At 45.9% G+C, this 15000-nt stretch overlaps 1 protein-coding gene across 1 annotated transcript; it reads left to right on the top strand.

Moving 5' to 3' along the window:
• Positions 1-2613: 2613 nt before the first annotated feature.
• tph2 (tryptophan hydroxylase 2 (tryptophan 5-monooxygenase)) lies at positions 2614-10846 on the top strand. Its single transcript, XM_068596494.1, has 11 exons — positions 2614-2792; positions 3324-3458; positions 3537-3720; positions 4589-4689; positions 4872-4939; positions 5168-5364; positions 6660-6795; positions 8365-8491; positions 8983-9078; positions 9280-9413; positions 9595-10846. The coding sequence occupies exons 1-11, from the start codon at positions 2622-2624 to the stop codon at positions 9767-9769; spliced, it is 1524 nt and encodes a 507-aa protein (XP_068452595.1). The 5' UTR covers positions 2614-2621; the 3' UTR covers positions 9770-10846.
• The last annotated feature ends 4154 nt before the right edge of the window (positions 10847-15000 follow it).

The raw sequence follows: 15000 nt of genomic DNA, 5'->3' as shown, positions 1-15000 counted from the left end.
CTCTCTCTCTCTCTCTCTCTCTCTCTCTCTCGCTCTCTCTCACACACACACACATACACTCAGACACACTCACATACACACAACACACACAAAGGTAGTCTTTATATAAAGGTGGTCTTTATATAAAGGTGGTCTTTACAGAAAGGTGGTCTTTATAGAAGGGTAGTCTTTATATAAAGGTGGTCTTTATATAAAGATGGTCTTTATATAAAGGTGGTCTTTACATAAAGGTGGTCTTTACATAAAGGCGGCCTTTACATAAAGGTTGTCTTTATATAAAGGTAGTCTTTATATAAAGGCGGTCTTTATATAAAGGTGGTCTTTATATAAAGGTGGTCTTTACAGAAAGGTGGTCTTTATAGAAGGGTAGTCTTTATATAAAAGTGGTCTTTACATAAAGGTGGTCTTTATAGAAAGGTAGTCTTTATAGAAAGGTAGTCTTTATAGAAAGGTAGTCTTTATATAAAGGTAGTCTTTACATAAAGGTGGTCTTTACAGAAAGGTGGTCTTTATAGAAAGGTAGTCTTTATAGAAAGGTAGTCTTTATATAAAGGTGGTCTTTATATAAAGGTGGTCTTTAAATAAAGGCAGTCTTTAAATAAAGGTAGTCTTTACATAAAGGCGGTCTTTACATAAAGGCGGTCTTTACATAAAGGTTGTCTTTATATAAAGGTAGTCTTTATATAAAGGCGGTCTTTATATAAAGGTGGTCTTTATATAAAGGTGGTCTTTACAGAAAGGTGGTCTTTATATAAAGGTGGTCTTTACAGAAAGGTGGTCTTTATAGAAGGGTAGTCTTTATATAAAGGTGGTCTTTATATAAAGGTGGTCTTTATATAAAGGTGGTCTTTACATAAAGGTGGTCTTTACATAAAGGCGGCCTTTACATAAAGGTTGTCTTTATATAAAGGTAGTCTTTATATAAAGGCGGTCTTTATATAAAGGTGGTCTTTATATAAAGGTGGTCTTTACAGAAAGGTGGTCTTTATAGAAGGGTAGTCTTTATATAAAAGTGGTCTTTACATAAAGGTGGTCTTTATAGAAAGGTAGTCTTTATAGAAAGGTAGTCTTTATATAAAGGTAGTCTTTACATAAAGGTAGTCTTTACATAAAGGTGGTCTTTACATAAAGGTGGTCTTTACAGAAAGGTGGTCTTTATAGAAAGGTAGTCTTTATAGAAAGGTAGTCTTTATATAAAGGTGGTCTTTATATAAAGGTGGTCTTTACATAAAGGTAGTCTTTAAATAAAGGTAGTCTTTACATAAAGGTGGTCTTTACATAAAGGCGGTCTTTACATAAAGGTGGTCTTTACATAAAGGTAGTCTTTACATAAAGGTAGTCTTTACATAAAGGTGGTCTTTATATAAAGGTGGTCTTTACAGAAAGGTGGTCTTTACAGAAAGGTGGTCTTTATAGAAAGGTAGTCTTTATAGAAAGGTAGTCTTTATATAAAGGTGGTCTTTACATAAAGGTGGTCTTTACAGAAAGGTGGTCTTTATAGAAAGGTAGTCTTTATAGAAAGGTAGTCTTTATATAAAGGTGGTCTTTATATAAAGGTGGTCTTTACATAAAGGTAGTCTTTAAATAAAGGTAGTCTTTACATAAAGGTGGTCTTTACATAAAGGCGGTCTTTACATAAAGGTGGTCTTTACATAAAGGTAGTCTTTACATAAAGGTAGTCTTTACATAAAGGTGGTCTTTATATAAAGGTGGTCTTTACAGAAAGGTGGTCTTTACAGAAAGGTGGTCTTTATAGAAAGGTAGTCTTTATAGAAAGGTAGTCTTTATATAAAGGTGGTCTTTACATAAAGGTGGTCTTTATATAAAGGTGGTCTTTACAGAAAGGTGGTCTTTACAGAAAGGTGGTCTTTATAGAAAGGTAGTCTTTATAGAAAGGTAGTCTTTATATAAAGGTGGTCTTTACATAAAGGTGGTCTTTATAGAAAGGTGGTCTTTATAGAAAGGTAGTCTTTATATAAGGGTGGTCTTTACATAAAGGTGGTCTTTACATAAAGGTGGTCTTTATATAAAGGTGGTCTTTACATAAAGGTGGTCTTTACATAAAGGTAGTCTTTACATAAAGGTGGTCTTTATATAAAGGTGGTCTTTACATAAAGGTGGTCTTTATATAAAGGTAGTCTTTACATAAAGGTGGTCTTTATATAAAGGTGGTCTTTACATAAAGGTTGTCTGCATATAAATGTAGTCCTTAACCCTTCATAATGGAGTTCAAACTGAAAAACATCTTCCAGAAGCTTCTCCTTCTGTTTGTTTATTTGTTTGTGTTTACATTCCTTTCTGATAACAGTCATATAAACTCCCATGCTTCCTTCTCTAATAAATATAATATATGTGTATATCATTATATTTAGAAATATGATCATTAAAGTGAGCAGCAGGGGGAGGAGCCTCAGCGTGAGCAGTAGGGGGAGGAGCCTCAGCGTGAGCAGTAGGGGGAGGAGCCTAAGTGTGAGCAGTAGGGGGAGGAGCCTCAGCTTGAGCAGTAGGGGGAGGAGCCTGCTTCAGTACTTAAGAGGAGGCGCTGGTCCGGAGCCTCAGTGTGAGCAGCAGCAGCAGACGGCAGGCTGGAGTCCTGGTACTCCTACACCCACTGGTTCCCCATGGCCTCGCCCCACGTGATGAAGCCAGGCCCGCGGCCCGGCCCGCGGCCCGTACCTCGCATGCAGCCCGCCATGATGATGTTCTCCAGCAAGTACTGGTCCAGGAGGGGTCTGTCTCTGGACTCGGCCATGTTTCAAGAGCAGCAGCAGCGCCACACCGGGGGGCAGATGGTGAGGACCGCTCTTCATCCTCCTCCTCTTCGTCTGTACTTTTGTTTTCAATATGGTCGTCATTACATCTTCATAAACACATCGGCGTCACGGTTTCAGCTGAGACGATAAGGAGGTTAGTTGATTGGCTGAAGATGTGAACTGAATCTGTGTGTTTGTGACTGTTTCACTGAAAATGATTGTTAGTTGTAGCTTTCCTCAAAGTATGAAACTAAATGTTGAAATTCTAATGAATTCATCTTGAAACATCACTTTCTAAAGGAGCCAGAAAACTGAAACCTCCATGTGAGAGCAGAGCACGCTCACGTGCACGCTCACACGCACACACACGCACACTAACGTGCACACTCACATGCACACAGACACACACGCTAATGTGCTCACTCACATGCACACACACTCACACTAACATACACACTCGCATGCAAACATGAACATGACGTCATCGTTCGTGAGGGACATGAACATGACGTCATCGTTCGTGAGGGACATGGCGTCTTCGATGAGATGTGTGTTTGTTTGGCGGCTCAGTCGAGGCGTCCATCCTTCGGTCCCATCAGCGAGGTGCCGGACAAAGAGAGCCCTGAGGATTGTGGGAAGACCGCGCTGGTGTTTTCTCTGAAGAACGAAGTGGGCTGTTTGGTCAAAGCCCTTAGACTGTTCCAGGTGAGATGTCTGTTTCCTCTTCCACTTATTATTGATCAGAGTTGACATCGTATCTTTACTTTATTCTCTGCTCTGCAGGAGAAGCGAGTGAACCTGAACCACATTGAGTCCCGGACGTCAAAGCGAGTCGGTAACGAGGTGGAGATCTTTGCCGACTGCAGCTGCACTAAGAAAGAGTTTGACGAGCTGCTGCAGCATCTCAGAGACCATGTGAACATCATCTCCTTCAACACACCTGCACATGTGTGGTCTGCAGAGGCAGGTGAGTCCACCTGAGCTGTACATTACCCCTCTAGCATCTCCAGATGCCGGTTTCCCATTGGCCCTCCGGCCAACCATGGTCCCGGCTGCCGATCTTCCGGTGAGCGGCCTACTCCTGTTTTCCCGAAGGCACTCCGGTCGACTCCTGATGCCGGTTCCAAGTCGGCACACCGGCAAATCCAGTCGCAGCTGCAGCCTCCGTGCCGAAGTTGACCCCGGGTTACAGTAGACGGTCCGGCCGGTTCCCCAGCGCCATAGTCGGCTCCAGAATCCAGTTCCCCTTCGGCGCCAGAGTTGGTTCTAGACACCTGTTCCCCTAAGCCCTGTTTCCCTGGGCCCTCCTCATGCTCCCCTACACCCACCCTACCTGCATTTGATTCCTGCCCTACAAATCACCAGCTGTCTTCCAAATAAAACCCATTCCTACACCGACCTTTCCGCCTTCGTGGTCGCTCTTGGTTCCTGCCTGAACAGAACTGTAAGAAAACCTCTTTAAGCAGATAGGTACCAATGAGGATCTGGTTTACAGGGAGATGGGTACGAATGAAGATCTGGTTTACAGGGAGATGGTTACCAATGAAGATCTGGTTTACAGGGAGATGGGTACGAATGAAGATCTGGTTTACAGGGAGATGGTTACCAATGAGGATCTGGTTTAAAGGGAGATGAATCTCATATTGAACCAAAGATACTATTTAGCTGATGAGAATAAAACATGTTTGAAGTTAAAAAGATTAGTCATTGACGTTCTGGTTTGTAACTTCTTTGTATGTACCTTGTGTCTTTGGATCAAGATAAATGTGAAAATCCTTTATTTTTTTTCATCGAGAACATTTTCTCAAACTATATTTCATTTAATTTTATATCAGATGAAGACGATGTCCCCTGGTTCCCGATGAAGATCTCTGAGCTGGATCAGTGTTCTCACAGAGTGTTGATGTACGGATCAGAGCTGGACGCAGACCACCCTGTAACTACATTTCTGTTGAATATGTTATATTAGTATTTTAACAATACAATAACATATTGCCATATTTATGGGACAAACTGAAAAATTGAAAACATCCAATAAAATGTTTCCAAAGATGGTTTCTGGTAAATATAATATGTGAAGGTTTAACCAGCTGACCTCTGACCCCTTCCTCCCTGCAGGGCTTTAAAGATGAAGTTTACCGTCAGAGGAGGAAGTTCTTTGTGGAAGTTGCCATGAATTACAAATTGTAAGTAACATAATGATTCTCAGTTTTCTCCTCTGACGAAAACTTGTTTCAGTCGTTTGTTTGGACTGACATCTCAAAGATGTTTACTACGTGGAAGGTGAAACACACTGAACACATAAAGAAACATGTTCATCGGTGCCTTCCTCGTCTTCATCTTCAATGTGAACACTTTGAACAATGACTTATGGGTAATGAGGTGAGCTGTAATCAGTGATGTCTCCTCCCCAGCGGGCAGCCCATCCCTCGTATCGAGTACACCCCGGAGGAGGTCAGAACGTGGGAGGTGGTCTTCAGAGAGCTGACCCAGCTGTACCCGACTCACGCCTGCAGAGAATACCTGAAGAACCTGCCGCTGCTCAGCAAACACTGTGGTTACCGCGACGACAACATCCCTCAGCTGGAAGACGTCTCCCTGTTTCTCAGAGGTCGGGTTCCTCGTCTGCAACCAGCCTCAAGGCGTCCACACTTTGAGTCTTCACAGCTTTATTTGAACATTTATCAACTGTTGTGGTTCAGACTAGTTCCTCGAAGCTGCAGGAAGTCACCGCTGATCACTGGTGTATATTAGTGTATATAACCAGTAATAAGAACCAGTACGTGATGCCAGGACGTGATGCCAGTACGTGATGCCAGTATGTGATGCCAGTATGTGATGCCAGTATGTGAAGCCAGTATGTGATGCCAGTATGTGATGCCAGTATGTGATGCCAGTATGTGATGCCAGTATGTGATGCCAGGACGTGATGCCAGGACGTGATGCCAGTATGTGATGCCAGTATGTGATGCCAGTATGTGAAGCCAGTATGTGATGCCAGGATGTGATGCCAGGACGTGATGCCAGGACGTGATGCCAGTATGTGATGCCAGTATGTGATGCCAGTATGTGATGCCAGGACGTGATGCCAGTATGTGATGCCAGTATGTGATGCCAGGACGTGATGCCAGGACGTGATGCCAGTATGTGATGCCAGTATGTGATGCCAGTATGTGATGCCAGGACGTGATGCCAGTATGTGATGCCAGTATGTGATGCCAGTATGTGATGCCAGTATGTGATGCCAGGACGTGATGCCAGGACGTGATGCCAGTATGTGATGCCAGTATGTGATGCCAGGACGTGATGCCAGTATGTGATGCCAGTATGTGATGCCAGGACGTGATGCCAGGACGTGATGCCAGTATGTGATGCCAGTATGTGATGCCGGGACGTGATGCCAGTATGTGATGCCAGTATGTGATGCCAGGACGTGATGCCAGGACGTGATGCCAGGACGTGATGCCAGTATGTGATGCCAGTATGTGATGCCAGGACGTGAGGCCAGGACGTGAGGCCAGTTTGTGATGCCAGTATGTGAAGCCAGGACGTGATGCCAGTATGTGATGCCAGTATGTGATGCCAGGACGTGAGGCCAGGACGTGAGGCCAGTTTGTGATGCCAGTATGTGAAGCCAGGACGTGATGCCAGTATGTGATGCCAGTATGTGATGCCAGTATGTGATGCCAGTATGTGATGCCAGTATGTGATGCCAGTATGTGATGCCAGGACGTGATGCCAGGACGTGATGCCAGTATGTGATGCCAGTATGTGATGCCAGTATGTGATGCCAGTATGTGATGCCAGGACGTGATGCCAGTATGTGATGTCAGGACGTGATGCCAGGACGTGATGCCAGTATGTGATGCCAGTATGTGATGCCAGTATGTGATGCCTGCGTTTCAGAGAGGTCTGGATTCACCGTGCGGCCAGTAGCGGGCTACCTGTCCCCCAGAGACTTCCTGGCTGGTTTGGCCTACAGAGTGTTCAACTGCACTCAGTACGTTCGTCACAGCACCGACCCGCTCTACACACCTGAGCCGTGAGTACACCTGAGCCACAGTGGCGGGTCGTGTATTTTCTACCTGTGCCGTCTCTTCAGCTGAACAGACTCATCACCTCACTATGACGCCACAACTGATGGTTATTATGTTTTGTTTGAACACATGAAGCTCTAACGTTCAGACAGGCTCGTTCTCACCAGCAGCTCATTCTGTACCGGAGATCACCGTCAGCAGAGTCATAGCCTGTTAAACAGCCGGGCGCTCAGGGCAAACAGAGCACAATCTCATGGGCATGGAGGGAGGTCCCACGGGGTGACTGACCTGCGGAGCTATTTTAAAAGGCACAGTCACTCCGTGGAGCAATGTGCCATTAGGGAGCGCTTCTGGCTGCCCCTCTGGCAGGAGGCTCAGGCTGAGCTTCTAGGTTCTAGCGTCTAGCTTCTATTGAAGTCCATAACAATCAACCACAACGTCCACTCCCTGTGTACTTTAACCTGCAAAGGCTTGAACTGCTTTGCTCCCATAGAGACACCGGAGGAGGAATCTGATTGGATGAAACTCTCTTCAAGCAGCTGCATGAAAGCAGCGCTGCAGGCTGAAGCAGAGCAACAGAGGAAGAAGGAGCTGAGACACGAGGACATGATTAGAACACATGAAGTGGATTTGTGAAAAACAAGATTATAAAATAGCTATAACTCTGTGATTGTGTTGAGGCCAGGGTTAGCGGGCCTGAGGCCACCACTGCTGAGCCCTGAGTACAGCGCGTCCCCAGCGCATTGAGGCCCGAGTGAGTCCGAACAGGCTTTACGCTGTCAGAGCTAGTCTCTAGTCACAGAGGAGCATGTTTCAGATACACTTACGCCTCTGGGGCATATCACTTTTTGGGTGGCTGTGGCTCAGGGGTAGAGCGGGTCGTCATCTAGTTAAAAGATTGGGATTCGATCCCCGGTGTATGAATGTGTGAATGGCGGAGTGTTGACATGTGGTGTGCAGCGCTCTGATTGGTTAGGAGACTAGAAAGGAGCTTTTTGTGTTTTAGGTTCTCCTCACGTTCCTCCATCCACGCTGGACTTCTTCTTCTTCTTAAAGCACTTAAACAGACAGAAACAGTTCAGTCCCAGTTTGATTAGATCTCAATACTCGATACTGTCGACCACAACATTCCACTGGAACCACTGGACCATGGGGGGGGGGGACTCTCTGGCCCAAACTGGTTTGGGGCGGCTGTAGCTCAGGGGGATGAGAGGTCGTCCCATTACCACAAGGTAGTCGGTTCCATCCCCAACCCCCCCCCAGGTCACACGTCAAAGTGTCTCTGAGCACGACACTTAACCCCTCGCCGCTCCCCGGGCGCCTCACAGGGCCACTGCTCCTTCATCAAGGACGGTCAAATGCAGAGAAGAATTTCCCAAGGGGATTAATAAAAGTGTATGTTCCTTTTCTTTTTTCCTTTCTTGAGGACAGTGACTAGTTTGTGTCTTTAGGTAAGAGCAGCAGGTCTCTGACTCCTTCACAATAAGAGCTTCCTCTCTGGCAGCAGGTCTCTGACTCCTTCACAATAAGAGCTTCCTCTCTGGCAGCATTTCTTCTGTGTGTTGTGGTTGCAGAGACACCTGCCACGAGCTGCTGGGTCACGTTCCTCTGCTGGCAGATCCAAAGTTCGCTCAGTTTTCTCAGGAGATCGGTCTGGCGTCTCTGGGAGCTTCTGATGACGACGTTCAGAAACTGGCCACGGTGAGTTTAGCTGTGTTGTGTGACACTAGCGCCCTCTAGTGGCCACGGTGAGTTTAGCTGTGTTGTGTGACACTAGCGCCCTCTAGTGGCCACGGTGAGTTTAGCTGTGTTGTGTGACACTAGCGCCCTCTAGTGGCCACGGTGAGTTTAGCTGTGTTGTGTGACACTGGCGCCCTCTAGTGGCCACGGTGATCATTACACTCACAATCATAATAATAGATATGTTTTAAAAGGACAAATGAAGATATATATATATATATATATATATATATATATATATATATATATATATATATATATATATATATATATATATATATATATATATATATATATATATATATATATATATATATATATATATACACACACACACACACACACACACACACACACACACACACACACACACACACACACACGTATACATTCTTTCTTTTCTTTTGAGTTCTTTTGTGCTCTGATATATTATTATATTTTCTATCTCTCAGTGTTATTTCTTCACTATTGAGTTTGGACTCTGCAAACAGGACGGACAGCTGAGAGCTTATGGAGCCGGTTTACTGTCTTCTATTGGGGAGCTGAGGGTAACACACGCACACGCACACACACACACACACATATAAATATACATATACAGCAGATACAATAATAATGTCTGAAACGATAATTTATATTAAAATGACAAACTTAATTCATAAAGTACAACATTATAAAGTACTGGTAAACATCCAGCTAATGGAAAGTACTATGAAACAAAGTCAGAAAGCCGTGTGTCTGATCCCCAGCATGCCCTCTCAGACCAGGCCCTCGTGAGGCCCTTTGACCCGAGGACCACCTGTACGCAGGAGTGCCTCATCACCTGCTTCCAGGACGTCTACTTCGTGTCCGAGAGCTTCGAGGAGGCCAAAGAGAAGATGAGGTGAGCGGCACACAAACTACACAAAGATCACCAACATCACAAACTGCTCTGTGGTGGAGCGGCTCGTCCTTCAACCGGAGGATCGCCGGTTCGATCCCCGGCTCAGCTCGTGTTCTTGGGACGGAGCGTGTGGAAGTGTAAACTTAACACGTGACGTGTTAACATGTCTCTTCTTCCACAGGGAGTTTGCTAAGTCGATCAAGAGGCCGTTCTCGGTGTACTACAACCCGTACACTCAGAGCATCGACCTCCTCAAAGACACGCGCGGCATCGAGAACGTGGTGCAGGACCTCCGCAGCGACCTGAACACAGTGTGCGACGCGCTGAGCAAGATGAACACCTACATGGGCATCTGACTCCAGGCTCCGACTGGTTCACACCTCACCTGTGTTCATGTCTCTGCTCCGACTGGTTCACACCTCACCTGTGTTCACGTCTCTGCTCCGACTGGTTCACACCTCACCTGTGTTCACGTCTCTGCTCCGACTGGTTCACACCTCACCTGTGTTCACGTCTCTGCTCCGACTGGTTCACACCTCACCTGTGTTCACGTCTCTGCTCCGACTGGTTCACACCTCACCTGTGTTCATGTCTCTGCTCCGACTGGTTCACACCTCACCTGTGTTCACGTCTCTGCTCCGACTGGTTCACACCTCACCTGTGTTCACGTCTCTGCTCCGACTGGTTCACACCTCACCTGTGTTCACGTCTCTGCTCCGACTGGTTCACACCTCACCTGTGTTCATGTCTCTGCTCCGACTGGTTCACACCTCACCTGTGTTCACGTCTCTGCTCCGAGTGGTTCACACCTCACCTGTGTTCATGTCTCTGCTCCGACTGGTTCACACCTCACCTGTGTTCATGTCTCTGCTCCGACTGGTTCACACCTCACCTGTGTTCACGTCTCTGCTCTGACTGGTTCACACCTCACCTGTGTTCATGTCTCTGCTCCGACTGGTTCACACCTCACCTGTGTTCACGTCTCTGCTCCGAGTGGTTCACACCTCACCTGTGTTCACGTCTCTGCTCTGACTGGTTCACACCTCACCTGTGTTCATGTCTCTGCTCCGACTGGTTCACACCTCACCTGTGTTCACGTCTCTGCTCCGAGTGGTTCACACCTCACCTGTGTTCACGTCTCTGCTCTGACTGGTTCACACCTCACCTGTGTTCACGTTACACAAACATGTATGTTATATTGGCAATCCTTTATTTTTGTTAATATATAAATGTTTATGATATGTGTTCAAAGTGATAAAGTTATAAATTTATGAAGTTATCGGTAACACTTTATAACAAGTACCCACTATTGAATATTATTAAAGTATGAGTAAACCTTTAATTCATCATCTAAAAAGCATTGTTCCAGCATGAGCACTTAATAGTATGCAATTTATAAACTATTAGCGTTTATAAACCTCGTTAACATAACCATTGTGCAAGTCTAAATCATGTAAATGAATAAAAACATGAATAAGTGACATTCAAATAATTTTTTTTTATAATTTACTAACACTTTATAAATGATTTTATTCATCATCTACAAGTCTTTAAAATGTCATTTACAAAGTATGAAAACACAAACATGAAACACGCAATAGTCAAAAAACAAAGAGAGAGTGATTTTACTCGAGTACTGAAAGAGAGTACTTTTACTCAAGTACTGCAAAGACATTGCTTTTACTCGAGTACTGCGAAGAGAGTACTTTTAGTTGAATACAGCAAAGAGAGAGTACTTTTACTCAAGTACTGGGAAGAGAGAGTACTTTACTCGAGTACTGGAAAGAGAGAGTACTTTTGTTCGAGTACTGCAGAGAGAGTACTTTTACTTGAGTACTGTAAAGAGAGTACTTTTACTCCAGTACTGCGGAGAGAGTACTTTTACTGGAGTACTGCTGAGGAAGTACTTTTACTCAAGTACTGTACATTACAGTACTTGTACAGTACATTCTCATGTATATGTACATGGACTGCGTTGTAATTTTACTCAACAAATTTCGAGCGCGAGCGGCCGTACAGGGCGAGCGTATCCAGAAGCGTATCCTCAACACGTCACATCAAAGATCTTCTATTGCGGAGATGGCTCACTCCTATCCCAGAAACACTGGCCCAAAAAAGATTTTAAATCCCTGAAAAAAAACAACATTTGTGCGGTCTGAAAAATCTAGTGCGCGGCCACTTTAACTGGCCTGCGAGGCCGCGCACGCACGCCATTTAGAGGGAACACTGGTCCTGACCCCTGACCTCTCTCTGGTCCTAACCTCTGGTCCTAACCCTGACCTCTGGTCCTGACCCCTGGTCCTGACCTCTGGTTCCGACCTCTGGTCTTGACCTCTGGTCCTGACCCCTGGTCCTGACCCCTGACCTCTCGCTGCCCCTCAATTCAATTCAACTCAGTTTATTTGGTACAGCCCAAAATCACAAATACAAGATTTGCCTCGGAGGGCTTTACAGTCTGTACACATGACATCCTGTCCCAGAACCTCACATCGGACCAGGAAAAACTCCCCAAATAAAGATAGTAAAACCCTTTCACAGGGAAAAGGGAAGAAACCTTCATAGAGCAACAGAAGAGGATCCTCTCCAGGATGGACAGAAGCAACAGATGTCATGTGACCAGAATAAAGTAAGACGAGTCAGGAGTCCGGACCGAGTCTTCGGATCAACGATTCGTTCTTCTGCCGGAGACTCACATCCGGCAGAAGAACGAATCATTGATCCAAAGACTCGGTCACGACTCGTTCGTCTGATGAACGAGTCGGCTCAGCTCTGGCAGCAGCTGAACATTATGATTCCTTCACTTGAGTGGTCTTGGTTCAGATCTTTGGATCACTTCTCACGTACAGTTCAGCGTAATTGTTTGCCGTGATAATTAAATGGTCGTGTGATAATAAATGACCCTTTTCAAATAATCCAAACTGTCACGATGCATTATTTCAATGCAGGAATTTCATGGCCCCCCCCTCTCCTCCCCTCCCGGAAAGGAGTAGAGTCAGTAAGGTGCATTGAAAGACAATAACTTATCCAGAAGGAGAGAAGAAAGGAGACGGGAGATGAGAAAAGAAAGAAGAAGAGGAGAGAGGAGCTCAGTGTATCCTAAGGTCCCCCAGCAGTCTAGGTCTATAGCAGCATATCTAGGGGCTGGAGCAGGACTCACCTGAGCCAGCCTAACTATAAGCTCTGTCAAAGAGGAAAGTCTTAAGCCTACTCTTCAATGAGGTGACCGTGTCTGCCCCTCTGACTGAAAGTGGAAGCTTATTCCACAGAGGAGGAGCTTGATAACTGAAGGCTCTAGCCCCCAACCTATGTTTTAAGACTCTGGGAACTACAAGTAACCCTGCATTCAATGAACGTAACTCTTTAACCCCTGACCTCTGGTCCTGACCCCTGGTCCTGACTCCTGACCTCTCTCTCCGGTCCTGACCCCTGGTCCTGACCCCTGACCTCTTTCTCTGGTCCTGACCCCTGGTCCTGGTCCTGACATGTCAGCAGGCCGTACTTAGAAAGAACACAAACAGAGCAGCAGACTCAGGATCTGCTTAGTTTCTTCACCACACATTTGCATGAAGGAAACAAACACAAAGGCCACAAAGACCACCGGCGTCCTCTGGGAGTGTCCCTGAGTCCTCATAGAGGACGGAGAGGAGCAGTAGAAACACTCTTCACAGAGAACACCATCGTCTTCATCAGCTTCCTCCTCCAGGTCAGTTCATACTGAAGGTAAGCTGTAATATTAGTTATCATCGTATCTTTACTACTGACAACCAGGAAACACCTCAGACCAGATTAAACCAGTCACTGAGCATTTAAACATATATATGTGTTTATGTATACATGTATATGTGTATAGATGTAAACATATATATTTTACATATAATCATATATATGCATACATGTTTATGAGTGTAAGTGTATATATGTATACATACTTTAATCACTTTAAACACTTTAAGAACGTTCATCTGGTGCAATATATAATACATTTCATTACTTTATGCTTTATATATTCTGTATATATTTGATATTGATACAGTATTCTTCTTTACTGTTTATTTAGATTACTTGATTTTACTCTGTGTCTCTTGTAAACTGCTGTAATTTTGCAATTTCCCCACTTAGGGACTTATAAAGGATTATCTTTATTATATATGTATGTATATATGTTTATATATATGTATACATATGCATATAATATATATATATACATATATATATATATATATATATATATATATATATGTATATATATATATATATGTATATATATATATATATGTATATATATATATATATATATATATATATATATATATATGTACATATATGTATACATACATGTATATATGTTTATATATGTGTATATATAAATATATATGCACATGTATATAGATGAGATCTGAGATCAATAATCTTGGTTTACGTTAGTCTCAGATCAGCTGGAAAAACATTGTGAGGTTACTGGTCTTCTGTCCTCAGACTGGTCTCGATGGGAAACAACAGCACAGCCTCCTCCTCCTCCTCCTCCTCCTCCTCTTCCAACGGGTCTCTGCATGGAGGCCTCTTGGGCTCCTCCTGGTCCCTGTGGTCGCTCTGGTCCCATGTGGACTTCCTGGACTACACGGTGCTGATGGACAGCTGTCCGGTGGAGGCGGGTGTTTGGAGCTGGTTGGCGGCGAAGGTTTTCCTTCTGGCGGCCGCGCTCCCGGCTAACGCGGGCCTGCTGTGGCTGCTGCTGCGGGGCCGCCGGGCCCTGTCGGCGTCCGAGCTGCTGGGCCTCAACGTGTGCGTGATGGACGTCCTCTACTGCCTCTGCCTGCCTCTGGAGCTCTACGGCGTCCTGCGCGCGAGCGGCCCGGAGACGCAGTCCGCCAGAGCCGCCCTCTTGGCCCTGAACCTCTTCGGCTGCCCACTGCTGCTGACCTGCATGTGTCTGGAGCGCTACGCGGCGGCGGCGCGGCCCATCGCCTACATGCGGCTGGGGGGGCGGGGCTACCGGGCCGCGCTGTGCGGCGGCGCCTGGCTGCTGGCGCTGGGCATGGCCCTGCTGAGCTGCTTCCTCCGGATGCTCACCGTGGCGCTGGTCCTGTCCGCCACCATCTCGCTGCTGTTCCTGCTCATGCTGCTGTGCCTACTGGGGCTCTTGGGGGTCCTGCGCCGCGGGTTGAGCCCCGGCGCGCCGCTGAAGAGACGCGCTCTGAGGAATGTGGTGGCCGTGATGGTGCCGGCGGTGGTGGCCTACGCTCCTCTGGTGGCACTGGTCCCCTACATGTCGGTGATCCTGTCCAAACCCCTGGACCGGATCCGGGCCGACCAGTGCCGCGTCCTCGGGGTCCTGCTGCTCTTCCCAAACCTGGGCCTCTTCATCGGCCCCGTGTTCTACCTGTCCCGCTTCAGACGGCTCACCTGCTGCCCCGCGGACCGGCCGGGCTCCAGAACCTGAGCCGAGTAGTCCGCTCCTCGTAAAAGAGGAACCGGCCTGGTGCCTCATTAAAGCGTCTCCTTGTTTCCTCTGTCCTTACTTTGCATCCAGCAGCCTGGAAGTGGGTTCACTCAAAACCACACACGCAAATCAAAGAAAGCCGGGTGT

This window comes from Clinocottus analis, unplaced genomic scaffold (assembly GCF_023055335.1).
Source record: "Clinocottus analis isolate CAN_PGR_092001 unplaced genomic scaffold, fCliAna1.0.p SCAF_38, whole genome shotgun sequence".
NCBI classification, from domain to species: Eukaryota; Metazoa; Chordata; class Actinopteri; order Perciformes; family Cottidae; genus Clinocottus; species Clinocottus analis.
The sequence above is the reverse complement of the archived record's forward strand: the minus strand, read 5'-3'. Positions and strand labels throughout refer to the sequence as shown.

Coding starts and splice junctions, on each gene's coding strand:
- tph2 (XM_068596494.1), top strand. CDS start 2,622: ATGGCCTCGCCCCACGTGATGAAGCCAGGCCCGCGGCCCGGCCCGCGG. Junction 2,793..3,323: donor GCCACACCGGGGGGCAGATG/GTGAGGACCGCT, acceptor TTGGCGGCTCAG/TCGAGGCGTCCATCCTTCGG. Junction 5,365..6,659: donor CGTCTCCCTGTTTCTCAGAG/GTCGGGTTCCTC, acceptor CCTGCGTTTCAG/AGAGGTCTGGATTCACCGTG.